Source organism: Centroberyx affinis, unplaced genomic scaffold (genome assembly GCF_046629955.1).
Source record: "Centroberyx affinis isolate AG114_WGS23_722 - 3 ecotype Tasmania unplaced genomic scaffold, CSIRO-AGI_Caff_v1 ptg001037l_1, whole genome shotgun sequence".
In the NCBI taxonomy this organism is placed as follows: domain Eukaryota; kingdom Metazoa; phylum Chordata; class Actinopteri; order Beryciformes; family Berycidae; genus Centroberyx; species Centroberyx affinis.
Genome location: NW_027279594.1, coordinates 1,240 through 26,247, shown reverse-complemented (window position 1 = coordinate 26,247; position 25,008 = coordinate 1,240). Strand labels below are relative to the sequence as shown.

At 44.5% G+C, this 25,008-nt stretch overlaps 1 protein-coding gene across 1 annotated transcript in view; it reads right to left on the bottom strand.

The window, feature by feature from the left end:
* The window catches only part of LOC139647047 (TRAF2 and NCK-interacting protein kinase-like), a gene marked incomplete at its 5' end in the record, with an annotated part of 35,790 nt that extends 11,417 nt beyond the window's left edge, over positions 1 to 24,373 (bottom strand). Inside the window, 20 exons of the mRNA XM_071522866.1 lie at positions 109 to 215; positions 1,100 to 1,168; positions 2,150 to 2,173; positions 2,372 to 2,469; positions 3,537 to 3,652; positions 4,074 to 4,180; positions 4,687 to 4,950; positions 5,629 to 5,793; positions 10,631 to 11,206; positions 11,608 to 11,838; positions 13,297 to 13,383; positions 14,864 to 14,980; positions 16,787 to 16,985; positions 17,739 to 17,805; positions 19,074 to 19,249; positions 19,982 to 20,060; positions 21,213 to 21,267; positions 21,400 to 21,530; positions 22,136 to 22,226; positions 24,263 to 24,373. Coding sequence (XP_071378967.1) covers positions 109 to 215; positions 1,100 to 1,168; positions 2,150 to 2,173; positions 2,372 to 2,469; positions 3,537 to 3,652; positions 4,074 to 4,180; positions 4,687 to 4,950; positions 5,629 to 5,793; positions 10,631 to 11,206; positions 11,608 to 11,838; positions 13,297 to 13,383; positions 14,864 to 14,980; positions 16,787 to 16,985; positions 17,739 to 17,805; positions 19,074 to 19,249; positions 19,982 to 20,060; positions 21,213 to 21,267; positions 21,400 to 21,530; positions 22,136 to 22,226; positions 24,263 to 24,373 — 2,870 coding nt within the window. The remainder of the gene's footprint in view (positions 1 to 108; positions 216 to 1,099; positions 1,169 to 2,149; positions 2,174 to 2,371; positions 2,470 to 3,536; positions 3,653 to 4,073; positions 4,181 to 4,686; positions 4,951 to 5,628; positions 5,794 to 10,630; positions 11,207 to 11,607; positions 11,839 to 13,296; positions 13,384 to 14,863; positions 14,981 to 16,786; positions 16,986 to 17,738; positions 17,806 to 19,073; positions 19,250 to 19,981; positions 20,061 to 21,212; positions 21,268 to 21,399; positions 21,531 to 22,135; positions 22,227 to 24,262) is intronic.
* Positions 24,374 to 25,008: the final 635 nt, after the last annotated feature.

The window sequence follows — 25,008 nt, the reverse complement described above, 5'->3', positions numbered from 1 at the left end:
CAAATATTCTCAAGACGTGCATAGCTCAACACAGATGAACACTGGCAGCCTCGACTTTAAAAACAGCGAGAGAGAGAAACAGATAGAGAAAAAGAGAGGACAACTTACATGATGCGTGGGATGTCGCTGACAGCAACAGTCCCATCATGCCCCACTGTCTCCCCGTCCTCATCGCTGCTCTCTGATTCCTCGCTGGAGGAGGAGTAGTCTGTCACCTTCATCAGAACAGCAAAAAGTCAAAGCAAACATTAGATCTGTGTGAATATACATCAGCACAGTGGAGAGAGCCGAGCCTGTAGTGGTAACCACAGCAGGCGTCCTCCGTCCTGCAGCTGCCTGCATCAGTACTGCAGTGACAAGTGGGGCCGCTCTCTCTCTCAAATGTAGGAACATAAAACTCAACAAACACGTGCCCGGTTGGCAGGAAGCAACCTTTAAAATCCTTTAAAATTGATTTGAGATTTCCTTAGACAAAAATGAGATGCACACATTCACCTCAAATCTTGCACAATTGAAAAGTCTAGATTTGTTTTTTCATTGAGGATAATGAAGTTGTGCTAAGAGATGAGCTTCATGACAGGAACAACACCTTCAGACACACTAACTGATGAGCAGCTACTGCGAGATTACACATTTGACAGGCAATCAAACGTCTTTGACCAAACCGGCACAACACTTGAGTAGCAAACACAGCAGAGTTGCAATCTCCCAGCTATACTGCAGCTACTTAGTGCTAACTGTAATGTTAGTAATTTGGTTAGCTAGCTAAGGACATTAGTTTAAGCTACACAAAATCTCAGGTCTGTGTTATGTTACTTTAGCCACTGCCATATTCAAGCTAGACTGTGGCAAACGGCTTAGTAAAGGAATCAGTCTGAGATGCTTGTTTGCAACTCTCTTTGCCAATTTCCTGAACTTAGGAACAATAAAACCTGAAGGTACAGAGTTACAGGTAGATACTTCTATACCTTCCGAGAAACACTGAGATAAAGGAAGTTAATAATGTTGACTCTTGACACTATATGACAGCGTATAAGATTCTGAGGCTTATGCTTGCTATTCGTCGTCATCATCATCATCATCATCATCGTCAGTGTACCTTGACTGGAGGTCTGCTGCCCTCCTCCACCCTCAACTCTCTCAGTTCCTTAGCCAACGCACTTAGGTCCTAGAGAGAGAGAGAGAGAGAGAGAGAGAGAGAGAGAGAGAGAGAGAGAGAGAGAGAGAGAGAGAGAGAGAGAGAGAGAGAGAGGAGAAAGAGGGAAAGTCGTTTAGTTCATTAGTCTCAGAACCCGGAGAGAAGGGAGAAACCAAGTCACAAACGGAGAGGGGGGAGCAGAGAGGGGCAGAGCATCATGACAGGTGGGACAGCTCACTGATGTATTGTCACGCAAAACATCCGGGCCCGTGTGCTTAAAGTATCTTCAGGACAGGAGTGCTGATCTGAAACCAGTTTGTCAAGCAGCATCGCCGGTTACTGTAAAGCTCCTATGGTTATGTGACACAACGACTAATTACAGATCAGCACTTCTACTCGCTCAAGAACAGCAATGAACTTTATGAACACGGGTCCTAACAAGAGTGAAAGAGAGAGAAAATCAGGCTTGATGTTCTACTGGAGCACAGCATCAGTCTGCACCCTTCTACCAAACACCCCCATGCCAACCGGCCCGTGGTCCCTCCCTCCCTCCCTCCCTCCCATTCACCCCAGTCGGTGGATCAGACCAAGTCATGCGGACGGGGAGGGGGGGGACCGTCATACACGGTGGGCTTACCAGCTCCTCCTGACCCAGTAACCGTGACAACAGAGAAGCAGGAAGAGAGATAGACTATTCAGAGACTGTTCAGGTGCTTGGAAATTTCTTAGGTTACACACACACACACGCACACGCACCACACACATGCACGCATACACGCACAAGCACGCATGCTCGCACACACACTCTCTCTAATCACACACACACACACACACTGCCAACTCCATAACAGCCTCAGACAAAGGCTGGTATTTCAAAGTTAACAGGAACAGAAGTATTCTTCTTGTGAAGCCAACTGACTTCACCATGCCAGGGGGAAAAACGAGGGGCTGAGAAGGATCGAGGCAAAGGAAAACTGAGATGCTGAAAAGGGGGACAGGGGTGTCACTAACCTCGTCTATGGCTTTCTTATAGCTCTGAGGAATGGAAGGAGGAAGAGGAGAGAGAGAGAGAAAGAGGGAGTGAGAGAGAGAGAAAGCAAGAGAGAACCAGATGAGTGGCAGAAAAAAGGAGAGAAGGACAGTAGAAGATTCCCAAAGAGGAGAAAAATGAGCACTGGCCATGATCGAAAGTTTACGTGTGTGTGTGTGTGCGTGTGTGTGTGTGTGACTCACTGCAGGTCTGCTAGGTCTGGCTGACTCCCGACCCTCCTCCTGTTTGGGCTTTGTCTCCTGATTGGCTCCCGGAGGGGATCCTTCCTGCATGGTTTGGCCTATCAGGAGGAAAGGAGGAAATTCCACATTAACACTGTTGCAGACACAGCAAGCTTCACCGGACTGAAAAAACGAGGCAACAGTGTAATCAGAAAACTGCTGCTCTGTGTACACCTTTCAACTTGTTCACTTGTTCATTTTCTCTGCATGCATCAAATGAATAGTCCAATTAATTGTGATTAACAACCAGCAGAATAGATACATATGGAAAGCAGATCTCGCAGAAACAAATCAAATCATCTCCCAGCAAACATTCTGACACTGAAAAGATACGACGGCCTGCACCAATGTTGGAAAACCTGGGTGAATATAACACCAGAATGAAAGTTGAGACCACGTCTGTAGTCATCGTTTTGTGAAACTGGGACCTAAATATCTTTCTGATTTCAGCAGTTTTTGAACAGTTTCCAAAAGCCAAATTTGTACTTTGCCATAATATCATATTGTGAAAGTTTTGTGCTTGTTTGGGATGAAGTTGAGCCTGACCACCCCCTGCACATTGCCATACGTCAAATACCTGCTGGGCTATTTTGTGTTTTTGTTAGCTTGTCCTGATGCTATCTCCACCGTCAACAGACTGTAAAATGATGAGAACTAATAAGGTCTAATAAACATAAAGGGAAATCTATCCTACCATACCCCACCTCCTCCTCCTCCTCCTCCTCCTCCCTCTCTATGCCATGTGTTTGTCAGGGGGAGATCCATGCATATCTTAGATATCCCTCTGGCCTGTTGTTTGACACATCCCTCTACGCCTCTCTCTATCTCCCTCTCTCATTTCCTCTCTGCCTCTATCTCTCCAGAGGATGAGAGTAACAGGGCACATCAGACAGGTTGATCAGAGCAGAACTGCGACTGACACTGTCCCGCTGATAGCCTCTGGAACTCGCTGAAGCCCTGTGTGTGTGTGTGTGTGTGTATGTCTGTATATATGCGCGAGTGCCTGTTTGCATGTATACAAGAGCATGCACGCGTTTATTAATTGTCTGCACGCGTGTCTGTGTGTACATGAGTGTGTTTTTGTGTGTACATGTGTTTGTGTGTGTTTGTGTGTGTGAGTTTGTACCTCTCCTCTCTGCCGAGCCTCCCTGAGACGAAGGGGAGGAGGACGAGGAGGAGTTGGAGGAGGTTCTCTGCAGCACGGCGTCCAGAGAGAGCTCCGAGCGCCGCAGGTCTGGGTTACTGGAACAGGAGGAAAACATGTTCACTCATTTGCCAGTCTAGGTAATTATGCTGCATATGGAGTTTAATAGGTACAGATGTATCCATCACTGAAGTCACACTTTTTTTTCCCACTGCTGCTGTACTGTCACTTCACCTCCCAGAGATTACAAATAGGACTATAGAATAACACAGAATTATATAGAATTACATTTGGTAAAAGATATATAAAGCCTGTCTGTAGAACTTCGTCAGGAAGTGGTTTAAATATGAGACTAATTTTGCCAGCCCGTGCTCCTCATGCTCCTCATGCTCCTCAGGTGTTATAAAGCCTCAGGACCCGGACAGCAAAGGACGATCCAGACGGTAAAGGTGACTTCAGAAGTTTTGGTTAGACTTGAAGAGTCTTGAGAGTGGCCCAGTGTGGTAAGATGTGCTTTACCTGGCCCGTATGAGCTGAGATCCAGTACGTGGGCCCAGGCCGACTCCTCCGTTAGGGGAGTTCTTCCTCACCAGGGCTGGGGAGATGGAGGTGGTCCTCTGGGGGACCTGGACACACACACATACACACACACACACACACGGAAGATCACTACAACTGGTATAGACTGGCTTTGAGTTTAATCACTTTTCAAAGGCCTTCTAATAAATTAAGAAAAAAAATCAGGCCCGATCAAAACAGCAGTGGATTAGGCTGCTGACTGGTGATGTTTCCATAACTTACTGATGGACTGAATTGATTAAATAAATTAAAATACAATATAACAACAAGGAAAGAGCATTTTAACTATCAGGATGACACACTTAAATGCATGACTTATTGTGGTCCTTTAATCGACAATGCTTACTGCTAAGCTTAACGGTTGAGGGAAATGTAAAAAAAACATTTATATTTATTATTGCTTGGAATTTATGTCTTAAAGATTTATGTCAGCCTAAAAAGATGGGTCAATCAGTCAATCAGACCATTTTCTAACATATAGTTCAGTTCACATTGTTTCCCTCTTCCTCCTAGGCCTTTCTCTCTCTCTCTCTCTGAGTGTTATTCTCCTGACCTTGGGTGGGATGTCCTCCTCTCTCAGCCAGGCGGTCCTGTCCCTGTCTCTGTCCCTGTCCCGTTCCCGGTCCCGTTCGTCCCGGCTGGTGATGCGTGGCGGGGGCGCGGGGGTGTCAGAGGTGGGGTCCGAGTTCTGCCGGGGCATCTCGGGCCTGGGGGAGCCCACGCTGACCCCCTCGCCCAGCGCTGAGCCCGTCTGGTCCTGGAGTGACTGGGAGCCCGACATGGAGCTGTGGGTCTTCACTGGAACCAGGTGGGCCATCTGGGAGGGAGGGAGAGAGAGAGAGAGAGGAAGAGGGAGAGATGAAGGGAACGAGGGAGGGGGTGTGGGGAGAGAAAGGGTATGGGGGAGGGGGAGATCAAGGGAGGGAAAGAAAGAAGGTTGGAGATAGACAGAGTGTGGAGGGTGGGGGGAGAGAGGGGGAGATAGTGGGAGAGAAAGAAGGTAGGAGGGAGAGAGACAGGGAGGAATGGAGTGAGAGATAGAGGCATAGCAAGAGGGTAGGATGGAGGGAGGGAGAGAAATGGATGGAGAAGAAGAGATAGAGGGAGAGGAGGAGGCAGTAAGATAGATCAAGATGTGAAGATAGATGAGTAAGGCAGGGAGGCAAGGAAACATGCAGGGGAAGAGAGAAGGTAAGAGTGAAGGAGGGAAACAGGGAGAAAGAGAGATGAGAGGTAAGAGTAAGAAAAATAGGAAGGCAGTGAGGTTGGAGGGGAAGGAGGAAGAGAGAGAGGAAGAGATGGAGAGGGATGGAAAGACATAAAGGGTGAGACAGAAAGGATTGAACAGAGGGGTAGATGGAGCAACGAGGGTCGCGGTTAGTTGTTTGGAAACACTGGTCAGTGGCAAATACACCAAGCTCTCTCTCTCACACACCCACACACACACTTCTGCTCTCAGTTCTCTCACTGTGCACACACACACACACACACACACCTGTGGTTCGATGGAGCGGTGGATGGGTGGGGTGCGGGCGGGCTGCATGCCCCCGCTGCTGAAGGACTCGGAGCGGGGAGGGAGGGAGGGGTCGGAGATGCGGTTGGACACTTTGTGCTGCAGCGCCGGGGAGCTCTGTCTGTTCAGCTTGGAGCGCTCCTCCACCTGGGATAGGTCACACACCACTGTCACTCACAGCCCGGCACACAGCACAACCAATCACCACACTACGCCCCTTTGCACCCTGACAAGCCACTAGACGGCCTCAACATCGCTCAGCTCAGTGGGACAACAACCGAATATGGTATGTGACTGAATTTGAATGAGAAACACTTTGTATATGTAGGTACACTACTAGTCAAACGTTTGGACACACCACATTTTCTTTATTTTTACTATTTTTTACATTTTAGAATAATAGTAAAAAACTATGAAATGACACAAATGGAATTATGCAGTGACCAAAAAAGTATTAAACAAATCAAAACTATCTTATATTTTAGATAATTTAAAGTAGCCGCCCTTTGATGGAAAGGCAAAGGCTTTGGAAAGAAATTCATACATAGGCATTAACTTCACTATTTACATTTGTCTAAAAAACTAATTTCAAGCATTTAAGCATAAGCCTATAGATCAAAATGGCTTTAAGATCATGAAAAACATAGAACATTCAATCAGGTCACAGGTGTGGCCAAACTTTTGACTGATAGTGTATGTATAAAGAATCTACAGTATATGCGCTGATGATTCTATAAAGAATTGGCAACTGGCTTACCATGAAGCCGTAATTTAGGCCGGTGTTACACCATGGTGAGTGTGTATGTCTCATTGGTCTCATCACATGTCTGAAACTGGTTTTGCTTGTTTCTTGTTGGCCCTGTTAAACTTTCTGATTGAGCGATTAGTTTGTATTGTGAACCGTTTTTTCTTCCTTGGAAATCTGTGTTGAATCAAATCAGCCTGCCAAAGAAACCCATGTGATATCTACACTGACGAGAAGACAGGGCCAGACATGTTGCGTGCCAGTTGGTTTCGGTCTGATGACCAGTGGTTACACCCAACAGACAAACATATGGTGGGGGTGAAAATGCAACCCTCGCCTCCATACCAGCATCTCCCCTCAGATTCTCATCTGTATCCGCCACGTAGTGTGTGTGTGTGTGTCTGTGTGTGTGTGTGTGTGTGTGTGTGTGTGTGTGTGTGTGTGTGTGTCGGGGTGGGGGGGGTGGGGGGGGGGGGGGTATGCGCGCGCATGTGAAGCGCCATGTCCCACATACAGCTGAGGAGTGAGAGAGTCTGATGGCTTTGGGGAAAGGTCAAGAATAATCCCTAATCTGCTTTAGCAGACACCACCAAGAGCCCAAATGCAACCCAAAATCTGTGTGTATGCGCACATGCTTGTGTGTGTGTGTGTGTGTGTGAGAGTGTACATACACACTGTATGCACACATGAAAGCATGTTTGATTGCTTGTGTGTGTGTGTTTTTGTGAATGTGAGTGACTATTTGCATTGACTTTGTGTGTTCCTGTGAGAGCGTACGTGTCTGGCGGTGCCAACACACACTGGATATCTGTGTGTGAGTAAGGCAGATCAGAGCCCCATTTGCCAATGTAATCAGATTATCAGATTATTCGCTGTGCAGTGGCAGAAAGCTTGGAGGAATGCTCCCAGCTGCCCAAATCACACTTTCCCCTCTAAACAATCTACTCAACGTTCAGCGGTGTGTTGAGTCATGGTTCAGTGGAGCGCAGTGTCAGTAGCCCCCAGGTAAACATGTGTGTACAGTGACAAGTGTCCATGTTGGAGGCTCTCTGTATTTCCACATGATCTTGTAATCTAGTAGGATTATTCAAGATTATGACCTGGGTCAGAACAACTATGCACTAATGTGTCACTCCTAAAAGCTTTGTTAGTTGCCTGCAAGGGAGTCAAGAGCCATTGGGCAGCTACTGATGACGTCATCAAACATGGACAGTAATGAAACGCAAAACAACAGCAACAAAAAACATCTATGGCGAGCTGGCTCAGAAAACTATGCGCTAATGTGTCTTTCCTAAAAGCTTTGTTAGTCGCTTGCTCGGGATGCAAGTGCCACAAGGCAACTACTAATGATGTCATCAAATGTAATGAAATAAAAAACACCAATGGAAAAAAAACAAACAAAGAAACATGATTTAGGAAGCAGTAAGAGGTACTGCTGTGATCAGTCATTGCATTTTGATCTGTGGAGTCGGTATGCAATCACAGGTTAGCATTAACATTGACATCATCCTACAAGTGAGAGAGAAGGGGAGAGAGAGATCCTGTAAAAGATGCTAGAAGAGAGAGAGATCACTATTAGAGAGAAGATCCTTTCGCAGAGGAAAAAGCTTTTGGGTATCTGCGTATTTCTCTGTATTTTTACTTTTTCTACTGTGTGTGTGTGTGTGTGTGTGTTTTACTCTAGTCTACAACCCAAAAGCTCTTTCCTCAACGCCAGGACATCCTCAGAGGTGAAGCAGAGAGTTGGAGGAGGTTAATTGCGGCCACTGCTGCATCTACAGAGAAAGGACCCAGAAAAAGATGGGGGAAGGAGAGCAGGGGGAGGTACGCAGGGATGGAGGGACGAAGGGACGAAGGGAGGTGAGCTGGATGGAGGACAGACGGCATCGTCAGAGGACCCAGATTTATAAACAGGCCCTGGAAGGATCCCACCACCGCTTGGCCAGAACCCATCACCGAGCTGGAAGATGATTGGCCGCTTGACTGACCGTACAAGGAAGTTGGGTTTGGTGGGTTTCCTCGATGGCATCGTCACCATTAAGGCCGGGAGAGGGCTTGCTGTGGTGGATTGTGGGATTGTTGCGGGCATTGGGCGAGGGTGACAAGGGAATGGGTAGGGGCTATGTCTAATCTAAGGAACCTACTGATCAGTTTGGTATTAGTCCTGCCTTGAACTTCAGCTCCTCTCCTTTGGGTCTCAGTCCCAGTATAGAATATGTATCAAACAATACAAAGAAATGATTAAAGGGTCATTCCAGTTATTTTCAACCTGGGTCTTATTGCCTAGTTTTTGCTACCATGACGATTGATTGTGTTCAAAATTTCATAATTTAATTCAATGTAGAACTTTAATCCCTTCTGCTCTCCAATACAAACACACACACAGGACAAACACAGTCTCCAAAGGCTGAACCCAAAAAGCAATTAAAACACATCCTTTCAACACAATAACACTCACACTATACTGGGACCTGTCTACATCAAATTTCCAATTTTCCATTGCCTGAAATTTACATATATTGTAGTATTAGATATGTTATTTTAACTAGCGTGTGCTAGTTGGCAAGTAGAGGGTTCAAGTACTCTGATTTTCTGTAAATACGATCTGCTGACTAGAAAAAACTGTTGATGTCAACCTCCTAGTGGTAATTAGGATGTGTGCATATGGATATGGGATTCTTTGCGGGGTCCGATATCTCCCACCTGGCATCATGCGTCGTGTAAATGTGTCAGCAGTCCAAGGTATTTAAAATCAAAATCATCAGTTATCTTCACACTAATACAATCAGCCATACTTACAAAAAGTGAGAAATATCTGGTGTAGTTTGTTTCTGGTTGATTTTACATTCAGAAATACAGATTATTTTGGATGTACCCGTAAATAATACATAAAACATGTAAAGAACACTGCAGCAACGAAAGCCTGTTTGTCTGCTTCCTCCAATATAGCCAAAGTAAACAAGGAAGTGTCTGAGCAAAGCTAAAAAAGTATCAGTAGACTATTATGACTGAAATGTTGTCGTCAATTGCAGCCGTTTAGAGACACGCGGAACTACAGCGTGAGAGTTATTGTGTTGAAAGGACATGTTTTAAAACCTTTTTGCGCTCCACCCTTAGAGAACATGTTTGCTGTGTGTGTGTGTATGTGTGTGTGTGTGTGTATTGGAGAGCACTTGCTCCTGGCGATCTGGAGGCATGATAGCTCTACAGTGAAGTTAAGTGTTGAAATTTTTAACACAATCAATCGTCATGATGGCAAAAACTAGGAAAATAAGGCCCAGGTTGAAAATAACCGGAATCAACCTTTAACTATATGACGATTGCAATTACATAAAATGAGTAATCAATAAAGTATGTACATGTGAATAAGTAATAAACTGTATATGTAGAGATAGAAATATATACTGTATGTGCATCTGTACATGCATGTGTTTGAGTATGTGTGTGTGTGTGTATGTGTGTACACATTATCTGGACAAGGGTCTAGTACCCTGTCCCAACAGATGTGACATAGATCTGGGTCTGGGATCCAATGGGAGAGCCATAGGGAGAGCGTTTTGGCGAACAGGTGGGAGTGACAAAGAGAGGAGAAGAGGAACGGCGGGACAAGAGGAGCTGGGCGTGAGAGGAGTTGTGGTCAGCGTTGAGGGTGAGGTATTCGGGTGAGAAGGGAGGGGAGCATGTACTGGGGGAATACGACGTAGTGGAGGTGGGGGAGCGCGTGGGTGATGTTTGGGGTGAGGTGTGAGGAGAAAGGCCCAGCCAGTGAGCAGTATGATTTTGAGCACTGGATACCAAGTGTTCTGAGGAGCGACTAGACCTTAAACTGCTCTCAGCAAGATTCTGTCTGAACATGTCTGCTGGGGAAGAAGCGGTAAGGTCCATCAAAGAGGAGCCCGCGCTTCTCACATTCCTTCTTGGCCAATCAGGACCAGGGACTTGGAGGAAGTGATTGCTATCAGCGGGGACTAGAAGGTGATTGTTACTGTTGGAAGCGGGTGAGTAGGACCTTCTGTCATTAGGTAGGATGGTACGGAGAAAGCTTTCAGGGGCGGAGCAAGAGAAGGGGTCAATGGGGTCAGATGATGTGACCGCCCAGTCAGAGGGCACCATAAGGCTCTCGTGGCTGGCGGCTGGCCTCATCCCATTCCACCACCTGGCCTCCTCCGGATCTGAATCTACATCTACATCTATTCTACAGGCTGGGGAGTGGGACTTGCTGCGAGAACGAAAACTAACCAGTTTAGCAGCGGGGCTGGATCCAGGCTGAGGTTTCTGGACCTGTCCTGGGGACTGAGGATGAGGTTGTAGGATCTTAGGCTGCAGGGCCTGAGACATTGGCCCCTGGATGGCTGCCTGACCTGGGGCAGAGAGGGGTCTGTCTCTAGGCCTCTCTCTCTGATTACTAGGTGTCAGCGGGTACGGGTTGGGTACAGGATTAGATTGGTTGATTGGTCCCTGACTAGAACCCTCTTTATGGCCCTTTCTAGGTCCCTTACCAGGCCCCTGACCGGGAGCCTGGTCGGGTCCCGGGCTGCGGCCCCTCTGACTGAGTTTCTGAGCCCTTAACTCTCGGACATGCTGACTGATCTCCTGCTTCAGCCCTGGATCCAGGGGATCTCTGGGGTCTAGTGAAATATGGATATGGGGAAGGTGGGTGGAGAGGAGCTGGGCAGCGTGGGAGGGGCTTCGTCTAGGGGCCTGGGCTCTGAGCTGGCCCTGGGAGGAAGAGGATGCAGCCGGTTGGTTGAAGGACTGGTGATGACGTAGGAGGGGGCGGGGTGGGTTACCGTGAGCATGCTGCTGATTCAGGACCTGGAAGTCAGAGTCAGAGGAGGGTTAGCAACAAAACACACACACATACAAACATAAACAGACATCACAGTGTAATCATCGAAGCAGCGTCATTTCGACATCTTCATGGTTTCATTCTCAAGCATCTTCAGGCCCTAAGAAGAACATTCTAGAGAGTGGGATCCCTCCACCATTCACCTTCCACTTTCTTCACAGGATCAAAACCTGCTGAATGACACATAAACAACACAAGAAGGCCACTGGGTGTGTACACTGTACTTGAGGAGTTCATTTCCATTTCCATTCAATCATTTCGTCAGAGCAGGTGCCTTTTTGGTTTCCCCAAAAAAGAGATATTATGTTTTGGAAACATGTTCACATCTGCATGCATGTATCTGCATGCCATGCATGGTGTGGGTTACCTCTTTAGCCCAGGCAGGCTTGTCATTTGGGTTGACGGAGTCTTTGTAGTGGTAAAGCGGTTTCTTCTCTGCTTGCCTCCCCTCCTGCTGCTGCTGCTGCTGCTGTTGTTGTTGTTGCTGTTGCTGCTGCTGCTGTTGTTGTAGAGACACCAGGTAGGCTCGCTCCTGCTGGAGCTGCCTCTGTAGCCGCTCTGCCTGCCGCTGCTCCTCTACCTGCTTACGCTTGTACTCCTGGAGGGCGAGAGAGGGAGGGAGAAAGAGGGGGAGATAGGAGGGAGGGGTTGAGGGAGGGTAGAAAGGGTGATGGAGGGAAGGAGTGGGAGGGAAAGAAATGAGCGAGACAATGAGGGAGGGAAGTAGAGACAGAAGGCAGACAATGAGGGAGGGAGAGGGAGGAGAGGAGAGAAGGGAGAAAGGGTGAGGGAGAGAGGCAAGAGAGAAAGAGAAAGATGGAGAGAGGTAGAGAGTGAGGGAGAGGGAGGGAGAGAGAGAGAGACAGTGAGATCAACACGTAAACAGGAGATAGTTATAATTATGCAATATTGAACCAGAGCTGAGTCAAATAGTAGTTGCAAATAATTGTTAGCATTTGTTATAACCTGACAGATGGGTGGAGTTTACAGCACCAGAAAATCTTAATAGTGTCAGGCAAGGTGCCACTTGCACAAATACTACATTGACTTTCAGGCAATTCAATGTGGCAAACAACCAAACCACACACAAGTATTTGCAAATACTATGCCTGACCCATGCCTGTCACAGACAGATACCATATTCCAGTCATGCACTCACTGATCATGCAACACAGACCTGATAAACACACATACTGACTATTGGGATCACATATATATGGAACAATACAAATGCTTCTCACAATTATGATTATAGTCACAATTATAAGTGTGACGTTGGATGAAGGAGATTGGGCATATTAACATACATAAGGCTTTGGCAAAACCTATGAGACAGGGGAAAGGAAGGAAGGGAGGGAGGGGGGGAGGCAGGAAGGAAGGACCGCAGTATGAAGGGAAGGAGATGACACCATTTATGGTCCACAACACATCCTGGGTTTCTGTGTTTGGAGACACTGCAGTGGTCTGGGGTGTTTACATGGGTTGGATCTCAAAAGGTTTCCTTGCAGCCTCTCTCAATGCCTCCTTGATCTTATTTCGCTTTTAATAAGTTTAGAGAGGATGCAAGGAAGGGTGGGCAAACACTGCGAGACGTCTTGTAGATTCTGTGCACTAATAAAGCACAAAATTGTTGCCCTAGACAAAATTTTCAAGACTGGGGCACTGAGAGAAACCCTCTGTGGAAAAACAACATTGTCCTATTTTCTCCTGGATGCTCTCAATTTGTGTGGGCCAACATAATTGGGGCTAACAAAACAGTGTTTTTGCACCCTCGGGAGGGCCCTCTGAGATCCAGCCAACTTAATGGTACATGCAGTAGGCGATTTGACCATATTTAACAGCGGGGATGAGCGTAGATAAGCAAATCATTGTTTTCCCTTTCAGTTCTTCCCTAAAAGCTGTGGCTAACAGATTGAATGCATCAGACTGTGAATGCATCAAATCGCCACCCGGGTGCATGCAGTGGGGATGGGGGGGGGGGGGGGGGGGGCTACACAGCACAGGTGGAGTGCAGTAGAAGTAGCACTGGGCGGGGAAGAGCGCCCCCTGTGGTTACCAGCAGTAATGCCTGCTCCTGTAGTAGCTGCTGCTGGAGAATCTCTAACTGCCTCTGCTCCTCTTCCAACTGTCTACGGATATACTCCTGAACAACACGCAGGCACAAGGGGAAAGAGGTAGAATGAGAAAAAGTCAGAAAACGTGAGCGATAGAGAGTATATTCCTGAACAACCAAACACAGACAGGGAGAGGAAGGCAAAGATAAAAAGAGAAAGAGAGAGGATATTCTCCTGGGATAACTGTGAATGAGGAGGGAGGATGAGAGTCAGAAGCCGGATGAAGTGGGGGAAAAAAAGAGCATATTCGGGAACAACTGTAATGCGTTACAGGGAGAAAATGAGAAAGAGACAGAGAGAGAAGAAGAGGACAGGGGATATATTTCCAAAAAGCTTGAAGAGGACAGCAACAGAGCAAGAAAGGGAGAGGGACAGAGAAAGAATATACTCCTGAATAGCAGTCAGTTCAATGAGACTGACAGCAAGAAAGGGTAAAACAGAGAAAGCAGGAAAACAGAGGCACAGGGAAAGATAGAAAAACAACAAAGAAAGAGAGGAACACATGATAGTGAATGCACAACAGGCACAGCAGGAAAGAAAAGATAAGAGATAAATAGTGCCCACTGATGATAACTAATTACAATAAGAACACACACAGGGAGACGGAAGAAGAGAAGGAGAAGTAGGGAACGTGTGCCTGAAAGAAGAGGGATCAGTCGAGAGAGGGAGAGATTGAGAGAAAGCAAGTGCCTGCCAGCACAGAAGGACAAACAGAAGTGAGAGGAAGAGAGAGTGATATGTTCCTATCAGCCTGCCAGCCAACAGAGACTCAATAGCTGAATTTCCAACTATGATGTATCGAATCAGAGAAGCTAATTGGAAATGGCAAATTTCACAATATTGTCCGATAGATAACGATGTGCGCTTAGTTCAATCTCATTGCACAATAATTCAACAACTCAAAAGTGGCTTTTGTAGATATTGTGAAAAAGATAACAATTTACCCAATACTAATAAATTCTTGACATACTAATTTGCATTTTATTTTTTCGCAACATTTAAGAAGCCCGCATAAAATTCCTTTACACTCAGGGCCCAGGAGCTGAGAAGAAGAAAGTGAGCAAACGGCAGAGAGGGATGGGACAGAAAAACAGAAAAACAGAGCAAAAAAAAAACATAAGACAACAGCAACATCAGATTAGAAAGGAACAGGAGCTGCGTGTCAAAAACTGAAATCCTGAAAAACACTTGAAGTAAAAGAATCACATCCCTGAGGGAGAGGGAGAGAGAGAGAGAGAGAGAGAGAGAGAGAGAGAGAGAGAGAGAGAGAGAGAGAGAGAGAGGGGAATATGTTTGCCAGAAAAAGACAGAAAATAAATTTACAGGAAACAACTAAGATAGTGTAAGGTAGAAAGAGGGAAGTTGGACTTGAGTTTCATTTGTGTGTGTGTCAGCACTTCGCGCATTTTCTGTATAACTGTACTGCCTGTCTATGTCTGTCTGTGTGTGTGTGTGTGTGTGTGTGTGTGTGTGTGTGTGTCCCCAGTATACAGCAGTAAGTGTGTGGACCTGTTCTCTCTCGGCGTGCCTCCTCTCCTCCTCTCTGCGGAGCTGCTCCATCTCCTCGTAGCGCCTCCTCTGCTCCCTCTCCTGCTGCTTCCTCAGCTCGCGCTCTCGCTGCTGATGCTGTCGGGACGACAAGAAGCACGAGCGGAACAGAACTTCGTCAGAACCGCTGCTCATCCCAACAGCTTACACTGCAAAGCACAATTAATTTTCTCATTTCTACACGAGTACTGTACATGAATTCACAAATCGCGCGTGTCCGTACAGATTATCACACAAATGCTTAAACTTTGCTTTCTGTGTATGTTAACTCAGTTGATTGTCATAACTGCAGGGAGATACTGGAGAGCGCACACATAAGCCTGCATGCATAAATACACACACACATGTTTGTATTAGGGCTGGACGATATGGACCAAAAATCATATCTCGGTATTTTTAGGCTGAATGGCGATACACGATATATATCTCGGTATTTTCTACGAAGTGGGCTAAATGTTCAGTTGTAAGTAGGGCTGGGCGATATGGACAAAATCAAATATCACAATATTTTTGACAAAATACCTCAATATCGATATTGCGACAATATTGTAGGGATGACTACTGGTGCTTTCACAAAATATTTACACAATGAGATTTTTGATAAATAATCATCAGTAATGTGGATATAATGACTAAGTGGGTAAAGGCAAATAATAGAACAGCTAGAACAGTCTGGTAAGTTCAGAAAATGACATCACTTTACTGTAATGCAGCCTTTAAAACCAGGAAAAGACAACACTTATGCCATATCACGATATTACCATATCCAAAATCGAAGAAGATATCTAGTGTCATATCACAATATCGATATAATATTGATATATTGCCCAGCCCTAGTTTGTATTACTATAATCGTGAGGACCTTAACTGACAACATTCATTCCCCTAACCTTAACCCTCTTCACTACTTACCTAGCCTTAACTAAACCTAACCCTAATTCTAACCTAAATTACCACCTTAAAATAAGCGAGGACCAGTAAGAGGATTTTCCTATTTGTTCTGCCCTTGTGGTGCATTTGACCTTCAGTAGTATAGAAATAACATTACCATAAACAAGATTTGTGTTTCGGGGAATATGTGGATTTTGTGCGCACACACACACACAAATGCACAAACATACAGGCACTTACACTTTTCACACTCACACTCTAACTCTCTTTCTCTCTATCTCTCTCTCTCTCTCTCTCTATCACACACCCACACTCACAGACACACACTTGGCCCTGAGTGGAGGGGTCATGTTAGTTGAGCCAAGTCATGGTGCTTAGCCTTGCGTTGGGAGGCAAACTCTGGTGGGAACCCAGAGAGAGAGAGCACAGATTATGGGCTAAGGATTTCCTGCTGTAAGCCTGCTCTCTGGAACTAAGAGAGGGACACTGGGGATAGGTTGTGTGTGTGTGTGTGTGTGTGTGTGTGTGCCTGTCTCTCTGCTGCTACCCGTCCCTTATCCAGCCTCAGTCAAAATGGTATATGTGGGGTTGTGTAAGTATGAACATGCATACATATACATGATGGAGTGCGTCTACAGGGTTTTGGTGTATGGAGGCATTTGTTGAAGGTGCTCTTTGGTTTGGGGTTGCTGCTTAATGAAATGAATGTTTTTGGGGTTTTTTTCTTATTTAGGCATCAGATGGGTGTGGTTTGCCACAAAGGGCAAAACAATGAGTGACTTACAGCCACAGCAGAGTAATTAAACGTCAAAACCTGACAGAAGAAACACTTCTCAGAGTCAAGAATCTTGCTTGTCTAGTGTACGGGTGTGGTGCGTTTAATTAAACAAACCTACATCAAACATTTGAAGGACACGCCAAGACTTTAAAGTAGATTCTCACACTTTACGCCAACATCAAACTAAATTAGTCTTTCAGTCTTTCCCTGCTTACCTCCTCCAGCCGCCTCCTCTGCTCCTTCTGCTCCTCGATGCGTTTCTGTCTCTCGGCCAATAGCAGGCGCTTGTGCTCCTCGTTCTGCTGCTGCTCCAGCTGCTGGCGCCGCAGGGCCTCCGAACGCTCCTTATTGGCCAGCTGGAGCCGCAGGAAGTCCCGCCTCAGGGTCGACTCGCCGGGGATGTTGATGATGGAGCTGGGGACGGACCAATGAGGAGGGAGGATGAGGGACAGCGGTGATAATTGATGTTTGGTGAGAATAGTGATGAAGAGGTGTCAGTTTGTGGAGTGGTGGAAGAAGTACTGAGATCTTTTACTTAAATAAAAGTAGCAATACAACAATGTAAAGATACTCCATTACAAGTAAAAGTCCTGCATTCAAAATTTTACTTAAGTAAAAGTACATAAGTATTGGCAGCAAAATGTACTTAGAGTCCCCATTTAGAGAGTTATATTTTTCATAAATTATTGGAATATTAATACTGATTTATTGACATACATGTACATGTAAGCAGCATTTTAAAGTTGTCAACGTGAAGCTAATCTTAACAATTTAGCTATACTTTTGGGTAGTCTAATCTATAGCAATGCTATTTTATAGTTATTTTATAAAGATGATCAAACGTTTTAAATATAAAATATTGATCTGAAAAGTAACTAGTAACTATAACTGTGAAATAAATGTAATGGAGTAAAAAGTACAATATTTCCCTCTAAAATGTAGTGGAGTGTAAGTACAAAGTAGCATAAAATGGAAATACTCAAGTAAAGTACAAGTACCTCAAAGTTGTACTTAAGTACAGTACTTGAGTAAATGTACTTAGTTACTTTCCACCACTGTGAGTGTATGTGAAGCTGTGAAGCTGTGTGTGTGTGTGTGTGTGTGTGTGTGTGTGTGTGTGTGTGTGTGTGTGTGTGTATATATTTGTATGTATGTGAGGTCACTCACCTTGGTTCACCCATGTCTCTCTCCTCATCCTCTTCTTCACTGCCACTATACTCATACTCTGTCTCATCTGATGGAAAGAGAGAGTGGGAGAGAGACGGAGAGAGAGAAAGAGTGAGCAATAGAGGAAGAAAAAGAAAGATGAGTTGATAACCAGCAGAGGGAAAAGCCATTCCATTTCATATTTAGCATTTCTCACTTGCGCTCCCTTTGTTCATTACTAGGCTGTTCACGCTTTTGGCATTCCCAGATACCGAATTCTTCTACTGTATCCACTTTTTTTTTCTCTTAGCTGCTTTGGATGAGAGTGTAAATTGTAATTTCAGTGTGTGTAGCGAGGTGGGGAACATTAGGTCCGAGCTCTCTCAGTCAAAGGAGGGTTAAAGCAGAGCGGAGTAAAAGAGGCTCGGCTATTCCTGAGACGCATCCACACGGACCTGTCAGCCCGCTGTGACAAAGTGACAGCTGGAGAAAGCCACAGTCTCTACAATGACAAGACATTTCTATACATCATCGTGAAGTCCGCCCCGCAGTATGTTGTTTTGTGAAGCGGTTAATGCGCTTCTTGCTGGCTCAGTCCTGTGTGTGTGTGTGCGTGTGTCAGCCTATCAGTTTGAGTGAGTGTGTGTTTGTGCGTAGTGGTAGAGTGGAATGGAGGTCTGTCACTTTTATTTCCTGCCTCGCTGAAATCTATGTATGCGTCTGCGTGTGTGTGTGTGTGTGTGTGTGTGTGTGTGTGTGTGTGTGTGTGAATGTGTGTGTTTGTGTGAATGTGTGTTTATACGCGTGTTTGCGTGTGCGCCTCTAAATATACTCCATCGCACCCTTACAGCCTTATTTCTTCAATGCGGTGCTTGCTGCCCGTGTGTGTGTGTGTGTGTGTTTGTGTGTGTGTGTGTGTGTGTGTGTGTGACAGGTTTTCAGCCACACACTGAATTCGAGGGGTGGGCCAGCCCGCCTGCCTAAAGGAGCTGCATTCCTGCCTAAAAGATTTTCATTCCTATTGGTATCAGAGGTGAATTTTAGTGTCACATGGTCTAAAGAAACATTTTCTGGGAGAAATACTGGTGTGTGTGTGTGTGTGTGTGTGTGTGTATGTATTATGTATGTATTTATTATAACAATGATAATATTGTTATGTATTATTGATCCCCGTGGGGAAATTCTCTCTCTGGTTCGGGACCTAAATATTTTTCTGATTCCAGTTCAAAACCGTTTACAAAACTAACTTTTTACAGTGTCATATCTGTGAAAATGTTGTCCTCGTTTGGGTTGATGTCTCTAACGAGTGTGTGTGTGTGTGTGTGTGTGTGTGTGTGTGTGTGTGTTCCGCCTCACCCCGCTCTCCCCTCTTCTTCTTGGTGCGGTCGATGTGGTCCTTCAGCTGGATGCGGACCTGCCTCTCGTTGGGCAGGTCTCTGATGAACGGGTGTTTGAGCAGCTGCTCTGTGCTGGGTCTCTGGCCATGGCTCTTTACCAGACAGCTCTCTATGAACGACTGGAACTTCTTTGACCTGAACACACACACACACACACACACACACACACACACACACACACACACACGTGAACACACACACACAACACAGAAACACAAAGCAAACATTTAGTTAGATATTGTAGGCTGTAGATGCCCTCTGCACTGAGACTGAAGCTTTTCAGTGTGAGTTAGAAAAGTTTAATTCCAAAATTAGATACATGTAATACACTATTTCCAGTAAAATATCTACTCTTACAAAATGATTACCAGCTCAAAATGAAAACAAGTTCTAGATAGATATTATGAATGTCCTGTTCTTAGAGGAAATGGAGGTAATTTATGTCCTGCATTGACAAAATCAAAACAGCTTTGGAGACTGGATCCTCTAGATTTCGGAGATACTTTTTCCCAAATTTTTTCCCAAAATGGATATATAGTATTTAACTCTTCACTCTCATCTTTATACACATATTATGTTTTACAGACAACTCCCTACAACCAAAAGGAACCTTTTAGTTTGACGGGAGAAAAGACATAAAAATATATCCAAAAATCCAAAATATACAGAGTCTCCAGGACACATTCATCCATTCATATCACAATCTATCTACATAAGCACGAGCCAAATAAAATGTTCAACAAGGTTATTTCAGGGCCAGCATATTCCTGGGCAGATTATCCTGGTTTTGATAGTGTTTTTCTTAAGCAGATGTAAATGGACAAATGTACACAGCAAACATTTCATTTATCAAGACAAAACACTCACCATTTCTTCGACTTGAGTCTGGGGGCGGGGTTGCGTGGGATGAGGAAGAGCGCTCTCATCGGATGCATGTCACACAGCGCTGAAGAGTTAGGAATCATGTGAGAATCATGTGGTGAGTTAGGCAGAATGTGCTGTAGGCAAATTGCACTAAACATTATCGTGGCATATAGTCAAAGCCAGCCTGAGTTAGCCCTCACCTGATCAATACATGCTGTCAATACCGATAACAATCTAATAGTTTTACACACACACACACCTACACACACAAACGCACATTTAGGTCCTCTCTAATTATAGTCTCTCTTAGTTGGTCAGGATATTAGCTGCTGTACGAGAGAACATGAGTCATTAGAGTCACGTAACAGTAGAAAGGAAACATTACAAAGTGGGCAGTGTTGTCTGTTTAATAACTCATTAACTGTACCACTGTATAGAAATATAGGTCACAAGCCTGTTTGGTTGAAATGGAACTTAAAGGAGAATACTGGTGCCATTTAAAGTATATATACATATGTTTTTACTCATTTACTCGTACTGCTTCCCCAGCGAACAAAGGTGCCTCAAATAAGAAGAAATAAATGGGACACTAAAGTTTGTGAGGCGACATGTTTTTAGGGGAATAATTTCCTGGCGGAGACTTCCATTCCTTCCTGTGTGTGTGTCAGGCGACTGACAATAAGCAGTGAGTAACGAAATCACAAACGTGTCAGCGCTCGGTGAAAAGTTTTGTCTACGTCATATGTTTACAGTGTGACGCGCACGCCTTGCTCATCCAATCAAAGAGCCTGAAATCTCTCTGAATGCGTGCAAACACTCAACTCAGTCACAATGAAATAACAAAAAAAAAAACAGAGACATCAAAATGCCAAAATCAATTTAAGGGTTCATGTTCACTGTGATGGATTATCTACCTCGGGCAATTCTCAGGTCGGTGGAAGTTGTTTATCATATTGTGCAGAAATGACTGACAGCAAACGGAAAGGAGGCACGGCCGGGACGATTGGCACAAACTTAAAAAAAACATCGGTATTACCCCTTAAGGATTTTGGGCAGCAGCCCAGCAATCTGACAACCGACTTTATATGAGCTCCATTGGCCTTCATTAAAATTATGGGAGAGTTGTATTGGCCTGGGCTGAAAAAATAATTTAGTCCTAAATTATGGTGATCTAGTGTAGAAGCAGTGAGACGTGAGGTGTAGCAGAGGTGTGGGTGATTGTCTGTGTACGTACGTGGAGCCCCTTCAGCCATCTCTATCGCTGTGATCCCCAACGACCACAAATCACTCTGGAACGAAAGAGACGCAGCGCATAAATACAGGGAGAGAGGAAGAGGGAGAGTGAGAGAGAGCGAGAGACCAAGAAAGAAAGGAAGAAAGAGAGAAGGAAATCTTCTGAGGACAACAGGAGGCTGAAGCACCTTGAAGTCGTACGTGGCGTCGGGGTTCTCGTCACAGGCGATGACCTCGGGTGCCATCCAGTATGGCGTCCCGATAAACGTGTTCCGCCGTCCTACTGTGCGGTCCAACTGGGCCGACACACCGAAGTCCACTGCAGAGCACGCACACACACACACACACACACACACACACACACACACACACACACACACACAGGATTTCAGAACATAGTATAGAATGTGCCCAACTTCAATGCATGTGTATCTGTTTCTCTGTTTTTGACTGCAGGTTCTTGTGTGTGTGTGTGTGTGTGTGTGTGTGTGTGTGTGTGTGCGTGTGCATGTGTGTGTGTGTATGTGTGTTGGTGCATACCGGCGGGCTTTACTGAATTCCACAATGGACTGTAAACAGGAACGAATTACCAACCCTGCAATAGCTTGCCCGATTTACAAACACACAGGCGCTTTAAAATCCCTCCCAAATGGGCTTTAGTGAGGGGGAGAGAGGGAGAGAGAGAGGGAGAGAGAAAGAAAGAGGGAGAGGGAGAGAGAGGGAGAAAGAGAGAGAGAGAGAGAGAGTCCCTTCCTCAGCAATCTGCTCCATGCAGTAGCAGAGGTAGAGAGAGATGAGTAGGCTGGTATTCAGTAAAAAAAGAAGAAAGACACACACACACACACACAGGAGGCATGTGAAACTTAATACCTCCTACTGCCCTCCCAATCCTTTTTGTCAAGTGGGGTTAGATGACAGACTGACCTAGTTTGACCTCTGCGTTTTCCGTCAGCAGGACGTTCTGTCCCTTGATGTCTCTGTGGATGACCTTGTGTTGGTGGAGATGAGTCAGACCCTGCAGAGCATGACAGAGACACACAGTGTGAATGAAAGCCACTGGAGCAATGAGCAAAGATTATTATATAAACAGTTCATTTCCGAAATGCTACAAGTGAGCACCCGTTCAAGCCCAGTGTATCTGTATCCACACCCTGCTGAAGTGCAGCTGAACCTGACCTCTGACCTCCCTGTGGAGGGAGGCAAGGGAAAAGAGAATTTCCCTACAGGGATCAATAAAGTATCATATTATTAGTAGTAGTAATAGTAATAGTAGTAGTAGTAGTAGTAGCAGTAACAGCACTAGGAGTAGCAGTAACAGCAGTATCAATAGCAGTAATAGAAGTAATAGCAGTTATAGTAGTAGTAGTAGTCATAGTAGTAGCAGTAAAAGTAATAGCAGTAATAGTAGTAGAAGTAGTAGTAGGAGATCAATTCTGGAGCAAAAATAATCAGCTGAAGTTTATCATTCAATATTTCTAAAATATAGCCTGTCTGTAAATTAGTTATCTTTTTTTTTTTTTACTGAAAACTTATGTTATCAACTATCCTTTACAACAGATATAAGTTATAAGTTGTTTTATTTTTTGATTTTTTCTAAGTTGTTTTCGTCATTTTGTAGGGGGGCTTGTCACTTTTTTCCCAAATGGCAGATATCTAATTAAAAAAAAAAAGAAGCAAGATACAGATGGAGCAAAAGAGACAAACGGGAAAGAAGGAGGAATGAAAAAGACACAAAGAAAGTTAAAAAGGACAGAATGGAGAGATGGGAGAGATAGAAGTAGAGAGAGAAAGAGTCAAAAAAAGGACAACAAAACCACACAAAAAGAGGGACAGAGAGAGTATAAAAGGACAAAGGCCAGGGACAGAGGGGGGAGAAGGAAAGCAGAGACCACAAAATAAGACGAGAGAAGAGAGATGAGGGGAGAGAAGAAGAATAAAAGAGGATGACAGGAAATCGTTGTTGCCTCAGTTTGGAGCAGCACTGCGTGTAATTGACAAGATGTAGTGATAGTGCTTTCTGTTGGAGGCTGTAGCCCTTAGCACAAAAAGCCGCACAGATAGTAGAGATATGATGTGGTGGAGATTCACCAAGCAGATACAATTCATGACATTACATCACACTAAAATACTATATATCTTGGCAGGCAAACAACAGGTGATTGCTATCAAAGAACAGGTTTGTGTCAATGAAAACACCATGAAAAACTCATTACCTACAGTTCATCAATCAATATCTCTAAAATATAGGAGATCCCGTCAACAAGTGTCTTTTAACCAATGAATTAAGTGACCTACTCCTTTCTAAAAGTGCCACAGTTTGATGTAATTATTGTAGTTAAGAGAAAGTTTAACCTTTTTAAAAAAAAGAAAATCACCTATCACGTTTTTGGAATGAAACTCTTAAACTGAAACTCTGGAATGAAACTCTGCTTTCTGCTCCAGACGACAGGGAATGGCTGCTTCAGAAAAATCTCTTCTTCTGTTTTCTAGTTAGAGTTTAGCAGTAAAATAGCCACACCCAGTTCTATTTCACTACATCTGGAAAAGCAAAGGCAAACTCTGCAGTATTGATAAAAAAAAAACGTGTCTGTCTTTAGGTTCAAGACAACCATTGTGGGAATAAATCAGTGATATTTCCATTTTTATCTTTGATTATTTTCACTATTTGTGCACTATAATTTTTCTGTCGCAGCAACATTTTTCTACAAATCACGTCTGTTCTTTACTCTGAACTTATTCTGAACTCATTGATAAAAGGAAGTAAAAGTTCTTTGTTGTGAAAACCTACTTTCAACTATGAATCTTCACACCTCGGCCGCTAATTTTCACACGCCTCCCACAATCCTCTTTGCATATTCAGAAAGAACACGTCATTGCCACGAATGTGTCGTGGGGACTGTAGAGAATCTCTGTGCTCTTTGAAACGTTCAAATAAACTACTACTGCTGATTCACGGTTGGACAGGTGCGGGACTAACGCACGCTGTGGAGTTTTAATAACTTTAATAATGTTTTTATAGATGAAGCATGACGTAGTAACATGGACGCTCACCCTCAGGATCTCTCGGCAGATGTAGGCGGTCCACTCCTCCTTCAGAGAGTTGCCCTTGGTGTTCTTGATCAAGTCCGTCACGGAGCCGGCTCCACAGAACTCCATCACCAGCTACACACATAGAAAACTTTGATTATTGGATCTTATACAATGTGTAGTTTCAGCCAAGCAATCTGATTGGTCTAAGATGCGTTCCAGCCATGCCGATAGTTCCCGTTAAACAAAATCTTGTAATAACTAGTTAATAATAATAATAATAACTAGTTAACAATCTTCCTTCTCCATGCTTGTTTCCATACACATGCAATGTAACTAGAGCTGCAATTAATGATTTTTTTCATCATCGATTAATTTATTGATTTTTTTCCATTACTACTCAATTAATCATTTAGTCTATAAAATGTCAAAAATAATCACAAATGCCCATCACAAGTTCCCAGAGTCCATAGTGATTCTTCAAATTTCTTACAAAAAAACCCCCAAAGTATTGATTTTATAGTGATATGAAATGGAGAAAAGCATCAAGTTTTAGCATTTGTGAAGCTGTAACCAGCAAATGTTTGGTGTTTTTACTTGATAAAACTGACTAGACAGTTTTCTTCCATGTAGTGTACATGCATAAGAGAGTAGTGTGCGTATACACAGTACACCATAATCACATTACTGTAATAGCATTAGTAATACAGGGAGCATAAAACCAGTTCACAGCACATATACACATAAACAGTCTGCTTGAGGACTGACAC